Source organism: Leishmania braziliensis, chromosome 11, assembly GCF_000002845.2.
Source record: "Leishmania braziliensis MHOM/BR/75/M2904 complete genome, chromosome 11".
In the NCBI taxonomy this organism is placed as follows: domain Eukaryota; phylum Euglenozoa; class Kinetoplastea; order Trypanosomatida; family Trypanosomatidae; genus Leishmania; species Leishmania braziliensis.
Window position 1 is genome coordinate 454,377 of NC_009303.2, and position 14,956 is coordinate 469,332.

At 57.8% G+C, this 14,956-nt stretch overlaps 1 protein-coding gene across 1 annotated transcript; it reads left to right on the forward strand.

The window, feature by feature from the left end:
• Positions 1 to 4,029: 4,029 nt before the first annotated feature.
• LBRM_11_1000 (putative ABC1 transporter) lies at positions 4,030 to 9,768 on the forward strand (the record flags this gene model as incomplete). The annotated part of the gene is made up of 1 exon (XM_001562983.2): positions 4,030 to 9,768. One exon carries the CDS (start codon positions 4,030 to 4,032, stop codon positions 9,766 to 9,768), a length of 5,739 nt encoding a protein of 1,912 aa, XP_001563033.2.
• Between the last annotated feature and the right edge of the window lie 5,188 nt (positions 9,769 to 14,956).

Genomic DNA, 14,956 nt, shown 5'->3' on the forward strand with positions numbered 1-14,956 from the left:
CCGCGACGTGAGGAGTTGGAGGGGGAGGGGGCGAAGTGGACTGTGTCTTGTCCTTTTCTTTGAACACTGTAGGGGCGCGGAATGGCCCCAGGCAAGGCCGGTGCCGAAGACTACAGCGTGTCTTCTCCCATCCAGCCCTTGCCGCCGCCGTGAGCGCCATGTGCGCCGCACGACTCACTGCCGAATTTTGTTTCTGCGCCTCCGCCCTGCTTTCCGCTTCTCGGTTTCCATCTCAACAGCCCTCTTTTTCCTCCTCGTTGCATGGCACCGTTGCGTGAACGTCATCGCTCCGACTGCTATGCACAACACTGCTGGCGACCCCGTTCACTGGCTCTGTGTTTTTCATTTTGCTGCCGCTGTGTGATGGTCCTCCCGCTCTCGTTCTTTTTCTCCGTGTGCGAGATTTAGCCAACTCGAGCGAATTCCGTGAAAATTTTATATCGCTGCACGCATGCGCTCCAACGTATATACACACGTGTGCGCGCCACTATTTCTGTTTGCTTCTCCAACGGCGCCTCCTTCCTTTACTTCTCTCTTGCGTGTTTTTCTTTTGGGTTACTCTCGCCTCTTCTCTTGCCCGCCTTAACACACCCGCCGCAAACTTCAATCACACCAGCGACCACGTATAGTTGCTCAACCGTACGTACCCACGTTGTTGTGTGTATACGGCAATGTGTGTCTCTATGTGCTCAACTGTGTATTAGTTTGAGTCCGCGTTTTTTTTTTTTTGTGTGCGTGTGCGGTGCGTTATGCGTTCGGCCTTTAGTTCCGATAATCATTAGCGGCGGGGACTCGACCTTTTTTATCGTTCGCTGAGAGGCGAAGGGCCCACTTGACGGTGGCTGTTTAGCGTCTTTTATGGTGTATACTTTACCTGCTGTTTTGTACCTTTTCGGTGTCTTTCGTAGTGTTTTATGAGGAGTTTTTGACGTTACTGCTGGGCAATCTTCGCCTACGACAGATGGCGGATTGCGTGTGTGTGGATATCGCCGGCTCCGTTCTTTGCGCCCTCACTCTCTTAGTGCCCTAGCGGGTGCTGTGCGTGGTGCGGACGGTCTGCCGAGAATGTCCTCATGCACCGCTCTCCTTTCTCACCCTTTCTGCAGTCAATTTCTTTCACGTCACAGCGTAGAGGACTGGAATAGGCGTGTGAGGGTGCGCGGGCGTTGTCTACCGTGTCTCTCCCTCTACCAGCCGCAGTCCTCTTTTCTTATGGATTTTTACTTAAGTAAACGAGAAGGCGTAATTCGAGCAGACACAGGCGTAAACGAATCACTGCGACGGAAGGGCCCCCATCATAGCACGCCGGGAATCCCACCCCCCCTCCCCCGCTAACCGTGTACAGGAGTGCCAGCAGTGTCAGCAGTGCCGTACAAGGCGGATAACGCGGGCCCGCTGGCGAGGTTCAACGCCCCAGAGACCACCAGGTGAAGGGGCGCATAGGAGACAATCTTCTCCCATTCCCGTTCTCTCGTGCACTTCGCTCACTTAGGTTTTTCTTATCCCCTCCCCCACTTTACTATGGCGTGCTGGTGCCGCTTAACCTGGCTGCCGACGCTCAGAACTGTGGTGTGTTACACTCACCTCGGAGTGTGCGTTAGCAGCGCTGTGGATGTCGCGGCAGTAAAGTGAATGAAAAACACGAGGCGCTCAGCTCCACCCGCACTGTGCCTACTACGAGTCTACTTCGCCCTTACCTCGCCCATCTTCTTTTTGTCTTCAGGCGCCTTTTTCGGCGTGCTGTACTGCACCTCCCACATGTCGGAATGGCGCGCCCTTTTCCTTCCCCCTATACAAACCTAAAGGGCGTACGTGCAACACCCTTGCGCATTTCACATCCTACTCCGCAACCAAGCAGCGTCACAGCAGCGGTGGACTCACCCGCCCCTCTTCCCAGGCTACATCGTGTGTTGGCGAGCACTGGTTGGTCACACGAGGTATTGTCCAGATTGGTTTGTACGACAGTGCAGCAGCAGTGATGCTGCGCGTTGTAGGCTAACGGAGTCTGCTCGCCCCTCCCTCCACTGGCAACGGCGCCCAGAGTAGACGGGGTGAGAAGGAGGTTGTGTCTCATCGGCAACAGACCGTATAGTACAGGGGGAAGGAAAGTGCCCGCCAGTGTTCATATCCTGCGGTTATATTTCCTGTTTCCCCCCTGGCGCTTTCGCATCTTTCTCCGTGGATGTAGTGAGTGGCAGGCACGCTTGTTTGACAATCTACTCAGCTGATGGCTTGTACGTCAGTGCGTGTCCGTGTAGGATTCGCGGTGCGGCGCGTGCTTCACAGCGTTTCGCTGTGCGTTTTTCGTTTCTCTCAAATTCTCGCTTTCATTTTCACCACAGACAGATGCGCCCTGAGCGAGCAGGAAAAAAGGCGGCAACCGTGAGGGAAAGGACATCATGAGAAGGAGACAAGAAGAGCAACAAAAGGGGTTGGGTGGTGCTGATGGTGGTGGTCGAGGAGCACACACACACACACACAACACGCATGCGTTGTACGAGGCGTAAGAGGAAGCGATCAAATCCATCGTTGAAAGCAACCACCCACGCTAAGTAGGAGCAAACGCAGCGGGAGGATAAGAGGGACGTCTCTCGTCTCTCTGTACGTTTGGTTCAACTTTTCCCCTTTCCTTTCACATCTCAAGTCTCACACGCTTTTTTATTATTCACTGTTGTTGCATAGCGCTCTTCTCTGCTTATGTGGTCGCTCCATTATGACAGCGGCTCACTCTCTCCCTCCATTCTCTTCTCTTTCCCTCACACACGTGAGATGAGTGTCGTTGTGAACGCCCATTGATGTACTGACGGTTGTATGTCGTGCTGCCTCTTGGCCTCCCCCTCCCTCTTCCTCTCTTCGCTTTCTCCCCTGCTGTGTTTTGTTGTTGTTGCTTTCTCGCATGCTCGTTCTACCCACGAGTGTCGCCTCTTTTCCATGCCGCGGGTGTGTGTGCTTGCGCGTGCGTGTGTGTATACGTGTGGATTCGCGGGCCTTGTTGATTTCCTGCACGAGGGAGGTCAAGAAGAGCACGCGTGAGTGCCCCCGTGGCAGTATAAACGCCGCCTCGTACTTCTCTTTCCTTAGATGTGCGAAGTTCTTGCCGTGTATCTTCCTCTGCGAAATTCTCCACTTAAGCCTGTTCGCTGCGGCCTCTGTAGCCATCACCGATGGGCATGTGATCGGTGCGACTGCGCCGCACCCTTTACCACAAAAACCCGGCTGTTCCCTCCCTAGTCAATCGCCGTACGTGCTGTCCCGCTCTTCTTCTCCAACCCACACTCTTCTTTCTGATGTGCGCCGTATGTTTTCACAATGCACCGTGTTGCTTCTTCTATTCCCCGGGCGCCCACGTTGCCAAAGCTCTCAGACATCGTAGCCAACATCGCGGAGCGTGTGCTGCTGCTCACGTCACATCACATCGAAACAACACTAGAGAGCCCCAAGAAGAAGGATACCAGCACAACTGACAAAGACGTGGGCCTCTTTCAACCTCGATTGCGCACCACCACCACCTCAGATCATTTTGGCCTACTCACATCTGGCGTAAGTGGAGGCGTCGTGCGCCCAGCCTCTTCGACCCTTGTCTCATATGTCTGCACATGCGCACGCCCATTGTGGTGGTCATTGGCGCATTAACGCGAAACGGTCATCCGAGCGTGCGGACGTGAGGGCAGAGTGACACAACCATTACACAGTCCTCGCCGTAGTGAGCGCTGCACGGCGCCTGCGCACGTGAAAGTTGCCAGTGGAACGGAGCGTGGCCAAGCGTGCTGTGCGGCATTGACGTGCTGCCATATGTATTCCCTTTTTTTCCCTTTCTCAATCATTGTTGTCGTGCTTTGCGTACTGGCGACGCACCGTGTTGCCTTTCGCTGTGCTTGTCGCCTTCGTTCATTGCGCTGCTGCTGGCGGCTCCCTCCGTTTTGTTTTACTGCCGCTGTCGCGGTGGTGGTGCTGCCTGGCGTGGCATCCTCTCCCCCTATTCTTGTTTCCCCGTCGCTGCGTTGAAACTCGCAAGACTAGGCATCAACCATGTATAACCCTGACAGCTTTAATGGCTCGAAGCAGGAGAAGTCCACTTATCTCTTGATGAACACAAGTGTCCCTGTCACGGCTGATTGTGTGAAGCTTTCCATTACCCAGGATGCGCCGCACGAGCCCCTTGACATGGTGAAGCCGACCCAGGGCGAGAAGGTGGCTGATGGTGACCAGTACGGTGCAATGAATGCTGATGTGAGTTGGCACGCTGCAGGGCTGCACATGGAGCTTCCTGCGTCTGCTGTTGCGGCTAGCGAGACATCGCACGAATTTGCTGTCCGCAACGAGTGGCACGAGGATGGGGACGGATCAATAGAGCAGCTGGCAACTGCCGTGCATCCGCTGGGCGGCACCGAGGCATCCAACCGAAGTTGGTACTCACCGATGAAGCGGCGCTCCGGCATGGGTGCGATGCGTCGCAACGCAATGACGACCCGAATGGTGAACTTTACCGAATTCGACATGGGTGACTTTGGCAGCCTCGGTGACGATCTCTCGCCGAGCTCCAGTAATGCCTGCCGCACATCAGAGGGCACCGCTAGTAGCAGCAGTGGGAGCGCTGGGCTTCCAGCCGATAGGGAGAGCTTCGGTGGTGCATCCAACAGGCTTTCGCGCGCTTCTTTTGTCCACCAGCTGCTCGCTATGATAGAGCGGTCAGCCCGAGACCTATGGCGGCGCAGGCTGGACCTTCTTGTAGACATCGCCGTGCCTTTAACCTTTATGGCCGCGTCCATTGCCTTGTGGGCCATCTGGGGCACGGAGTACACGGAGGAAATGTCGTACATATCCCTGAGCCTAGATTCTGACAACGTCGGTGCGGCCGGTCTTCATGCGCCTCTTCTTCACGACTTCACATGCATGAAGCAGCCGGACGGGACGCCGGCGGTTGCCGAGTTTATGCGATGCGTGCCCATGAACTATACCATCTGCAATCCCGTTACTGAGAAATGTGAGACCCACAGCGTCATTAACTTTATCTGCGACGGTGACTCCAGCATGCTTCCGCTGCCCGCGGACTACGAGATCTGCCGTGTCTCTTACGAGTGGGAGCCATTGATCACAACCAGCTTAGGCAGCTACTGGCGGTGGCTTTCAGCCGTCCCAACCCTTGACGTGCTCATCAGTCTCCAGTGGACGGCGTTGTCTGCTTACCGCTTCATTCTGCCTTTCCTTGTGCAGTCCATGACCGGGGTTAGCACGAACACCCGCTACAACGCGGTGCTGTGCAGCGGAGACCTGTACTTTGTAGGCGAGCATAGCGTGACATCAGAGCTAATCGCTTACATAAACACAACGTCTGCTCTCTTTCAATATGTGACGGACTTCAATGTGTACAGCAGCGTCGCGAACGCGCGCAGCGCTGTGAAGCCCGGTGGGCGCGTATGGGCGATTGTGGAGCTCCGTTCCTCCAGTGCGCAGGGACTTGACATGGTGCTGCACATGAACAACTCGGCTTTACCATCGTTTGCGACCACGTACGATGACTCGTACAGCGGTGGTGTGCTGTTCGATACGGCGGAGCTCTACCTACTGTCCGGCTTCAACACACTGCAACAGCTCGTGTCTGAGTTTTACCTGAACAAACTCCACAGTGCACAGTTGAATGTAACACAACTGATGGTAGCCGCCGCTACTCCAGAGTACGATCGTGTGCCGCTTATGGCGCAGGCTCGGCAGGTGCTACCACTGATTTATTCACTTGCATTCCTGTACAGCGTGTCGCAGCAGGTGAAGCGGATCGTGCTGGAGAAGGAGCTGCGGATCCGCGAGGCGATGCTGATCATGGGGCTGAGGCAGTGGGCGATCTACGTGAGCGAGTTCGTTGTGCAGCTGGCGATTTTTGTGCCGACGTGTGTGTTGTGCGTGGTGATGCTGAAGCTGACGTACGTGACGAAGAGCGACCCGCTGATCCTGTTCCTGATCTTCTTCCTCTTCTCCCTCACGACGATCCCGCTGTCTGGCATGATCGCTGTCTTCTTCAGCAAGTCGCGTCTGGCGTCGCTTGTGACGCCGGTGATCTACTTTATCTTGGTGATCCCGATGTTTGCCATGACCAACACGCATGGCTCGATCGTGACGTGGCTCTCGCTGCTCTCGCCGACCGGGTTTACTGCGGCGCTGAACGTCTTCCTGCTGCACGAGTCTGGGAGCGGGTGCGGCGCAGCACAGATGACGTCGAGTCGCGACAGCCCGACACTGGCGGTTGTGCTTGGGATGCTGTCGGCGGACTTCTTCATCTACTACGCGCTGATGCTCTACCTCGACGCTGTTGTGCCGAAGGAGTGGGGCACGCCAAGACACCCGCTCTTCTTCATCATGGACCCGGTGCGGTGGTGCTTCAACTCCAAGCCCCAGCGCCTCGGGGGCGGCGCCGACGGCCGCGCCGAGGATGGCGTGTTCGAGACGTCCGACTACTCGAAGGACTGCGTGTCGTTTGAGGGCATTCGCAAGGAGTACTTGCGCGGCGGCAGGACGTTCGTTGCGGTGAACAACCTGTACTGGGGGATGCGCGAGGGCGAGATCTCGGTGCTGCTGGGGCACAACGGCGCCGGCAAGACGACGGTGCTGAACATGATGACGGGGATGGTATCGGCCGACGCGGGCGACTGCTACATCTACGGCAGCTCGGTGCGGACGGCGAAGACGGACGTGCGGCAGCAGATCGGCTACTGCCCGCAGCACAACATCCTGTGGCCGGAGCTGACGTGCCGCGACCACCTGGAGTTCTTTGGGCGGATCAAGGGGCTGCGCGGGTGGGAGCTGGAGAATGCTGTCTGTCGGATGCTGTACGAGACGGGCCTGCTGGACAAGATGGACCAGCCCGCGAAGAGCCTGTCGGGCGGGCAGAAGCGGAGGCTGTCGCTGGCGGTTGCGTTTGTTGGCGGGAGCCGCCTTGTGTTCCTGGACGAGCCGACTGCCGGGCTGGACGTTGGCGCGCGGCGGCAGACGTGGGAGCTGCTGCGCCGCATGTCGCGTGCGCGCACGCTGCTGCTGACGACGCACTTCATGGACGAGGCCGATCTGCTGGGACAGCGGATCGGGATCATGAGCCACGGGCGGCTGAAGTGTACGGGCAGCAGCCTGTTCCTCAAGTCGCGGCTCGGCGTGGGCTACAACATCGTCATCTCTGTCGACCCCGAGCTGGACCCCGCTGCTGTGGACGACGCGGTGCTGGGCACGGTGGATGGCGCGAAGCCGCTTGGGCGGAACGGGTGCGAGCTGTCGTACCAGCTGCCTGTGCGGAGCGCGAGCCAGTTCCCGGCACTGCTGGCCGAGATCGACTCCGTGGAGGCGGACGGCATTCGCGGCTACTCGCTGGCTGCGACGACGCTGGAGGAGGTGTTCCTGAAGGTGTCCGAGGAGGACATCGCGGGCCGCAGCGAGGCTGTGTCGCAGGCGAGCGTGGAGCGGATCTGGAACTGCGAGGTGGCGCCGTCGGCGCTGTGGTTGCAATTCCGCGTGTCGATGGCGAAGCGCCTCTGGAACGCGCTGCGCGACCGCAAGATGCAGTGCTTCCAGATTGTGTGCCCAGTCGTCTGCATTCTGATCGCAATGCTGCTGAGTCTCGTGCAGTACCGCGACCCTCAGTCGCTCACCTACGACTATGCAATGTTCGCCGGTAAGGCAAATCCCGTGGTATTGACAGCCGGCTGCGACGCGCTGTGGGGAAGCGAGCCGCGCCCGGTCGGGTATGAGGTGAATGAGACGCACTTCATGGGTGCGCAGATGTTGTCAGACTACCTGCTGGACACGTGGTACGTGCACGACATGCCACGCTACGGCGCTGTGTCGTGCATGGATCGGAACATAACTGCGTTCTTGAGTGCAGTTGGAGAGTGGCGAGGCACTGACGTGAACGTTTTCCTGTACAACTCTTCCTCCTTCCATCAGGCTGCTATCAGCCTTGCCACGTACTATGACCTATTCTTCAAGGAATTGCTTGGCACGAACAACGTGTTCATGCGGTACTCCGTGGAGTTGTTCAACAAGCCTTCCGGTGATACGCACCTTGGCTTCATCACCTTTGGCGCGTTGGTCATGATCCCCTTCACATTTTTGCCGTCGAATCCCGTGGCGTGGGTGGTGAAGGAGCGGCAATGCGGCTCGCGGCATCTGCAGAACCTGTGCGGGCTGAACTTCTTTGTGTACTGGGCGGCGAACTTTGTGTTCGACATGGTGGCGTACTTCGTCACGATGCTGCTGTGCATCCTCATCTTTGCCATCTTCAACCGGCAGGAGTTCATCGGGCATGACCGCATTGGTGGCACGCTCGTGCTGTTCGTTGTGTACGGTCTCACGAGCACCGTTGGCGCGTACGCGCTGAGCTTCCTGTTCAAGGAGCACTCGTCTGCGCAGACGATGGTGATGGGCGCGGGCTTTGTTACCGGGTTCTTGCTGCTGATGCTGGTGTACGTCCTGACCCTCGATCCAAGCAATGCGAACACATCAGACAAGATGCGGTGGGGCTTCCGTATAATTCCGTCCTATTGCGTCGGCGAGGGGCTCATGGGGTTACTGATGCTCGACGGCAAGCTGGCCACTGGCACTGCGAGCGGTACTTGGGACATGGACCAGCTTGGGTGGCCGCTTGTGTACATGTCGGTGGAGTTCCCTGTATTCTGGCTGATCACACTGTTTGTAGACCACCCTGCGGTGGGGCAGTTCTTCGACCGACTGAGGTATAACCCCAGCGCAGAGCCGATCATCCCAAGCGGCGAGGACTCTGACGTGGAGGACGAGCGTGACGCTGTATATGAAGCCGCGCACATGGGCGCCATGACAGACGACATTGTGCGCGTCGTGGACCTGCAGAAGCGATACCGAAACGGTAATGTGGCTGTGAAGGGCGTCACGTTCTCGATCTTTCCCGGGGAGGTGTTCGGGCTCCTGGGGACTAACGGCGCGGGCAAGACGACGACGATCTCGATGCTGTGCCAGCAGCTCCTGCCGACGGGCGGCCGCGCGTACGTGTGCGGGTACGACATCGTTGAGCAGCGCGAGGAGGCGCTGCGGTGCATCGGGTACTGCCCGCAGTTCGACGCGACGCTGGACCTGCTGACGGTGGAGGAGCAGCTGCAGCTGTACGCTGGCATCCGCGGGATCGTGCGCGCGGAGTGGCCTGCGCTTGTGGACGCGCTGTGCACGCTGTGCGAGCTGACGATGTACCGCCAGACGGTGACGGGCGCGCTGTCCGGCGGCAACCGGCGCAAGCTGTCTGTGGCGGTGGCGCTGGTGGGCGGCCCGCAGGTGGTCTTCCTGGACGAGCCGTCGGCCGGCATGGACCCCGTTGCGCGACGCGGGATGTGGACTGCGATCCAGCGCGCCGCGGGGCACTGCTCCGTTGTGCTGACGACGCACCACTTGGAGGAGGTGGAGGCGCTTGCGGACATTGTAGCGATCATGGTGCGCGGGTACGTGCGGTGCATTGGCGACAAGGTGCACCTGAAGAACAAGTTCGGCAGCGCCTTCGAGGTGAGCGCGCGGCTTGCGTCGGCGAAGTGGGCGAGGTGCTTTGAGTCGTTCATGAAGGCGGAGTTCCCCGAGGCCGTGGTGGTTGAAGGCGCGGACCGGCGGTTCGTGTACCAGCTGCCGCGCGACCGCGGCTTTGGCGACGTGTTCCAGACGTTCCAGGCGAACAAGGAGCGGCTGCACGTCACAGACTACAGTGTGTCGCAGACGTCTATTGAGCAGGTCTTCCTGAAAGTTCGAGGGCTGGCGGAGAAGTTAAAGTAACTGAAAGGGAGGGCACCGATCCAGTGCGTATACGCGAAGCTCTGCTGATGGGAGCTGCTGCATCGAAAGTTTTGTTTTCTCGGTGTGGTGCGGGCATACTTTTTTTGTGAATTTGTTTGTGTGCCCGCGCAGGTGTTTTCCTCACCATTTTTTTTTTTTTTGAAATGTTTTATTGGCCTGGATGTAATCTACATGGAACTGGCGTTCATCTGTTGGGCGGTGGTGGGCGGGGTGGGGTGGTGTTCCGACCCACCGACACGTTGCTGCGCTGCTGTTCTCCCATTTTCTAGGGGCTCATACTTCGCATGACGTGTTCATTTCGTGTTTTCCCTGCCACTGGGGACATGGAAGGGGATTTTGCCTCTTTTTTTTCCCGAGTTTACGCTTCTGGTGCCGTGGCCGTTGTTCACGGAGTGGAGTCTTTTGTGGGTGGATGGCGTTGGTTTTCTTTCGTTGCCTTCTCATCAAGTCCAGTTCGGCGGGGTGGGGGCGGGGAGGGAGGGAGAGAGGGAGGGAGGCGCTGTTGTGGTTTGTCATGGTTTAGTGTCTCATGTCAGAGCTGGTCTGCTCTGCTGCTGGTGATGGGGCAGACGCATTATTCTGCTGAGCGGCGCTTGTGGCTTCTCTCTCTTCTGCTTTGTTGGTGTTGTACGTTACAGCTTTGCTTCAGTGGCTGTGGTGGCGGCCACTCCTTGTGTGTCTCTGGGTAACGTTGCGTAGGTGCATGTCTTTGCAGGCGAGTGAGTTGCACCTGCTAAGACCCTCTCCCCGTACTACTCCTCACGCCCTCCACCCCCCTCTTCCTTACCTGCCTTTTCCTCATGGTATTCGTATTCTCCCCCCTCCCTCCCCCATACAGGCCTCTTTATGTGGCCTTGTCTCGATTCGTGTTTGTGTAAGGCGTCTCACATGTGCACAACCCCTTCTGATTGTGTTTTACCTCCCAAGCATCCTCGGCGCGGCTGCAGCGGCACACTACCATGTGAAGTATGCATCGTGTGTTGTTGCACGTGTGTGCCTTTTAGCTCTGCCGCTACGGGAGGGAGTACGGTTACTTTTCTATGTGTATCCCCCCCTGTTGTCTCACTTTTTCTCTCCTCATTCCTATGCCGTGTGGCTTCTCTGTGCGGACTGCTTCCCCTTTCTCTCGTCAACGGAGATATGCATCCATGTGGGAGCTTGAGCTTCTCTCTCGCGGTGTGGCCGCTGTTAGGGGGGGGGGGTAGAGGGGGGAGAGGGGGTGGCGGCTCCCCTTCCTCCTCACTCACTATTTCTCTCGTCTCTTTAGCGTGCAGCACCTCTTCTCCAACCTCCACTGCACTCGCGCATCTCCCGTCTGCTTTTTTCCCCTCTGTTGTACGCGTGCCGTCGGTGACGTTTGCCTTCGTCGTGGCGATCGTTCACATCCTCGTGGAGGCGATCGCGCACCACGGTTTTCTTGTCCATCCTCTCTCTATCTCTGTGTGTTGTTCTCCTGACGCTTCCAAAGACAGGCCGCTCTCTCCTGGCGGGTAGGGTCTGCGGGCCCGCACAATGCTTTCAACAGCGAACAGCTCCCTCGTCCTCTTCTTTCCCCTTCTTTCCTTCACCTCCTGCTCCGTCTTCACACCTCCCCACTATTCTGTGCTCCTCTACGTTCTCACATTAAACCTGTTCCTTCCAAGCTCTTTCGCGAACTGGTGCCGCCGCTCTCACGTGTGCGCCAACACGTCGATCACTCCCTCTCACAAGCGTGACGACGCGTGATGCAGGGTGCATAGCCGCGAAGAGCGCGGAAAGAGACGAGGGTGGTGAGCACACTTTTCTTCCTCCCTTTTAGCCGCGGTCAAGGAGGTGGCACTGACGCCTATTGCCTTCCGAATGAACAATAGGCCAAGCGAAACGCGGAAATCCCCGAGGGACCATCACTCGTATTTCCTCTTCTTGCGGGGTGCGCAGCAGTGGTGTGGATGGCTGGCCTCTCTGTGCGCGGTGTGAATTCTTCTCCTTTTCCCTCTCAGCCATTTTTGTTGGGGCACTTTCCCGGGTCCGCTCATTTACCCAAGCGGAGGCGCCCATGCCGAGACCGGAGCACCACGCCAGGAGCGACTCACTCCGTAGGGATCATTCTAATGGAAAGGTTAGTGAAGGCCACCCACACCACTGGCGCTCTTTCGCATGCTCCTTTCTCTAGCCTCTTCCTTCTCCGGCGACCTGCTCACCTTTTCTCATCCCCAACCGACAATGCCTGTCTGCAGCTTCACCGACATTCATATCGCCCTCCCGTTCTCTTCCTTACCGCATCAGTGACGCATGTCACCGTTGCTCATCCTGAAGCACATTGGTGTCTGGGCGCCTTTCCCCAATCATGTTGGCGGCCGACATATTCACTCACTTTCGCAGTCTCGCTTCCCGTACTCTCGTTTGCGCCACCCCTCCTCCCACACGCGCTCTCCCAACAGAACACCTCTTCCCTTCACCTTTGGCCTCTTCGTCTCCCGCCGTCCCGGGTGAAGCAAGCGAATGGGGGGAGGTCAGGGGAAGAAGTGTTTTGTTGAGAGAGCGTGCGTGCGTGTGTATGTGTGTGTGTGGGGGGGGGGGCTGCAAATGGAAAGGGCAGCTTTTTGGTTTTGAGTTGCGCGGATGTTGTGGGGCCTATTCTTACCTCGGTTTCCTGTCTTTCTGCCGCCCTGCCTGTGCTCATCTCTTTCGCTCGCACGCGCGCGCACGCTCCAGTGCTCATACTTCACACCCTTACACGGCTACGTTCCCTCGGCCCCCCTTTTCCCCGTTACTTGATCTATGTGCTTATCCCTCGTCACTGGCCCCATCGCTTTGGTTGTGTGTTTCCATCTTCCCTCCATTACCCACGCATCTCTCACGCCCTTCTCCCGCTCACGCCAGCGGTTTCTCTTTCTATCTTCGCCACGGACGGTGGGCAGGCTGTTGGAGTTGTTTGTTGTTCTTTGTTTCCATTCTTTAAACACGCGCTCTGTGCTCGGTGCACCTCTGGCTTACGCACGCGAGATGCATGTCAGGCATTCTTAAGCGTGAGTGCGATTCGAACGTGAGAAGTCGCGGTGCGTTGCTTTCAAAGCGTTTCTTTCAGTTCTGGCGGGACCTGCAGCTTTTCCGTTATTCTCCTCTTCGCGTCATCCCTAGCCATTGGCGCGTGTAGTGCTCTGTTTAACCACTCGATGACCTCTGTTCTCACACAAGTCCAGACATCTCGGTTTGCATATTTTTCTTTTCCTTTCCTCTTTCCGATCCTTCACCGGCACCTTTTCGCTGCGCCGCTTCATCACTCTCTATCCGCCTCTTCTCCTTCCTATTTTCACTGGGCAACTTCGATCTTGCATGAGTCCGTGTGCGCCCCCTGCACGCGTAGGCTCTCCCTTCTTTTAGGTCTCTTTTTCACTTGATCTCACGTGTATTTCTCTCTCTCTGTGTTTACCGACTCTATCTTTCTGTCGGTCGGCGCACAGCTGGCGCCTGGGGAACCCTGGGCAGCACAAGCGGAGCGCTACAACTTCAAAACCCCCGACCTGCGAGAGGAGCGCCTGCTTCCCGTCTCGCACGTTATCCCCAGCGTGAACTGCACCCTCCCCCCCTTTCCTCTTTCCCATCTCGCTTCCTCACGGAGGAGATAAACGTAGCTGTGCTCAACACTACTCACCCACGCCTCGTGGTGGAGGCGAGTCAGCGGAGACGGCGGTATCCTCCCCTTCTTTAGCTCCCGCAAAAAATACGATGTGACGGTAGGGGGGGGGGGGAACGGATGCGATGACGCCTCTGTATGGCGCACGCGGCACGCAAACGGGTGTGGCAGCGCCTCACGGAGGGGGAAGCCGAGTTTGCTGTATTGACGCACCCTCTCCAAATCCTCTCTGAGAACGATGCCCGCTACTCACCGGCGCGCGCTGGAGCGTGGGCGTGGGCCAGGGTGTGGCCTGAACCACCGTGGACGCATCATCACCCCATCCCCTGTGGCGGCTATGGCCATGACTGGCAAGACTTTGGTCGCAGCAGAAGAGTCTCCGGAGGACGATCTCGTGGCGGCGGTGCGTCGCATCGCTGGTGGGATCGATGTGGCCAACCCTCTCACGCCCCCATGGCGCGAGTCGCGGACACGCATGGAGGACGAGTCGCCGTTGGGTTTGGCTGCCGAGGCCAACACGCTTTTAAGAGCGGAGTGCATGGGGTGCGAAAGGGGAGGATTGGTGAGCTGCCCTCTCCAGCGTCTTGCAAAGCTGACCGTGGTGCTGCGCAATCCAGGGCTCTCCATCCGGCCCTTTGCATCGATCCTGCCCCTTACGCTCCTGCATGCTGCACACCACCACCACCCCTTCCTCAACCCCGCGTGGGCGTTTTCGCTAGCGCGGGCGTGCAGAGGCAAACCTCGCTCCGTCCACGGTGAACTTGGATGGGATGGCCCTCTGCTGTGCCTTGACGCCACGGCACGTCTCGAGCTGCCCATGTTGGATACACAGCTCGTGCGCCGTACGTGGGCTGATATGGCGTACAATCGCATCTCCTCCTACCAATGACGGAGGCAACGACGCGATTTGCTTCACAGCCACGTCTCTCGGTGGATGGGGTGCATACGCTCATCACTGTGCGTGGTGGGAGTATCGAGGCGGCAGCCCTACGTCTCACTCTCCCACAGCTGAACGCATGGCTCTGCGTGCCAGCAGACATGGGTAAACGAGTCGGATGACGCGAGACGTACTCGCACGAGGGCAGCACAGTGAAGCAGTACTTTGACCCGCCCAGGGGTGCTGCGTCAGCCCATCCAGAGAAGGCGCTGCCACTGTGCTGAGGGGCTGTGCTGGCGACAGCCCACTTCCCCTTTTTTGCTGAATGTGCAAACACAGCTGAATGGAGTTGGTGGCGTTGGGCGGGGTCTGCCGGTGGGCAAGCTGGGCGAGTGCCCACGCACGGTTGGCTCTACTAGCGGGGCGCCCCCCTACATCTTGGGGTGAAGAGATGTAGGTACAATGATGCAGGCACGGGTTAAAGTGGATGGGGCGGGTATGAGTCCTCGTGGATATAGTATATACAGATTACTTAATTTAAGAATGTGTTTGTGAGTTGTGAATTGGCAGAGGCATGATGTATTTTCGCTGTGCCATGAGCGGGGGAAAAGTATCTCGAAAGACTGTCTGTCACGCGTGAAATCCCTTGAGTGGATTACCCCGCCATATCTTGG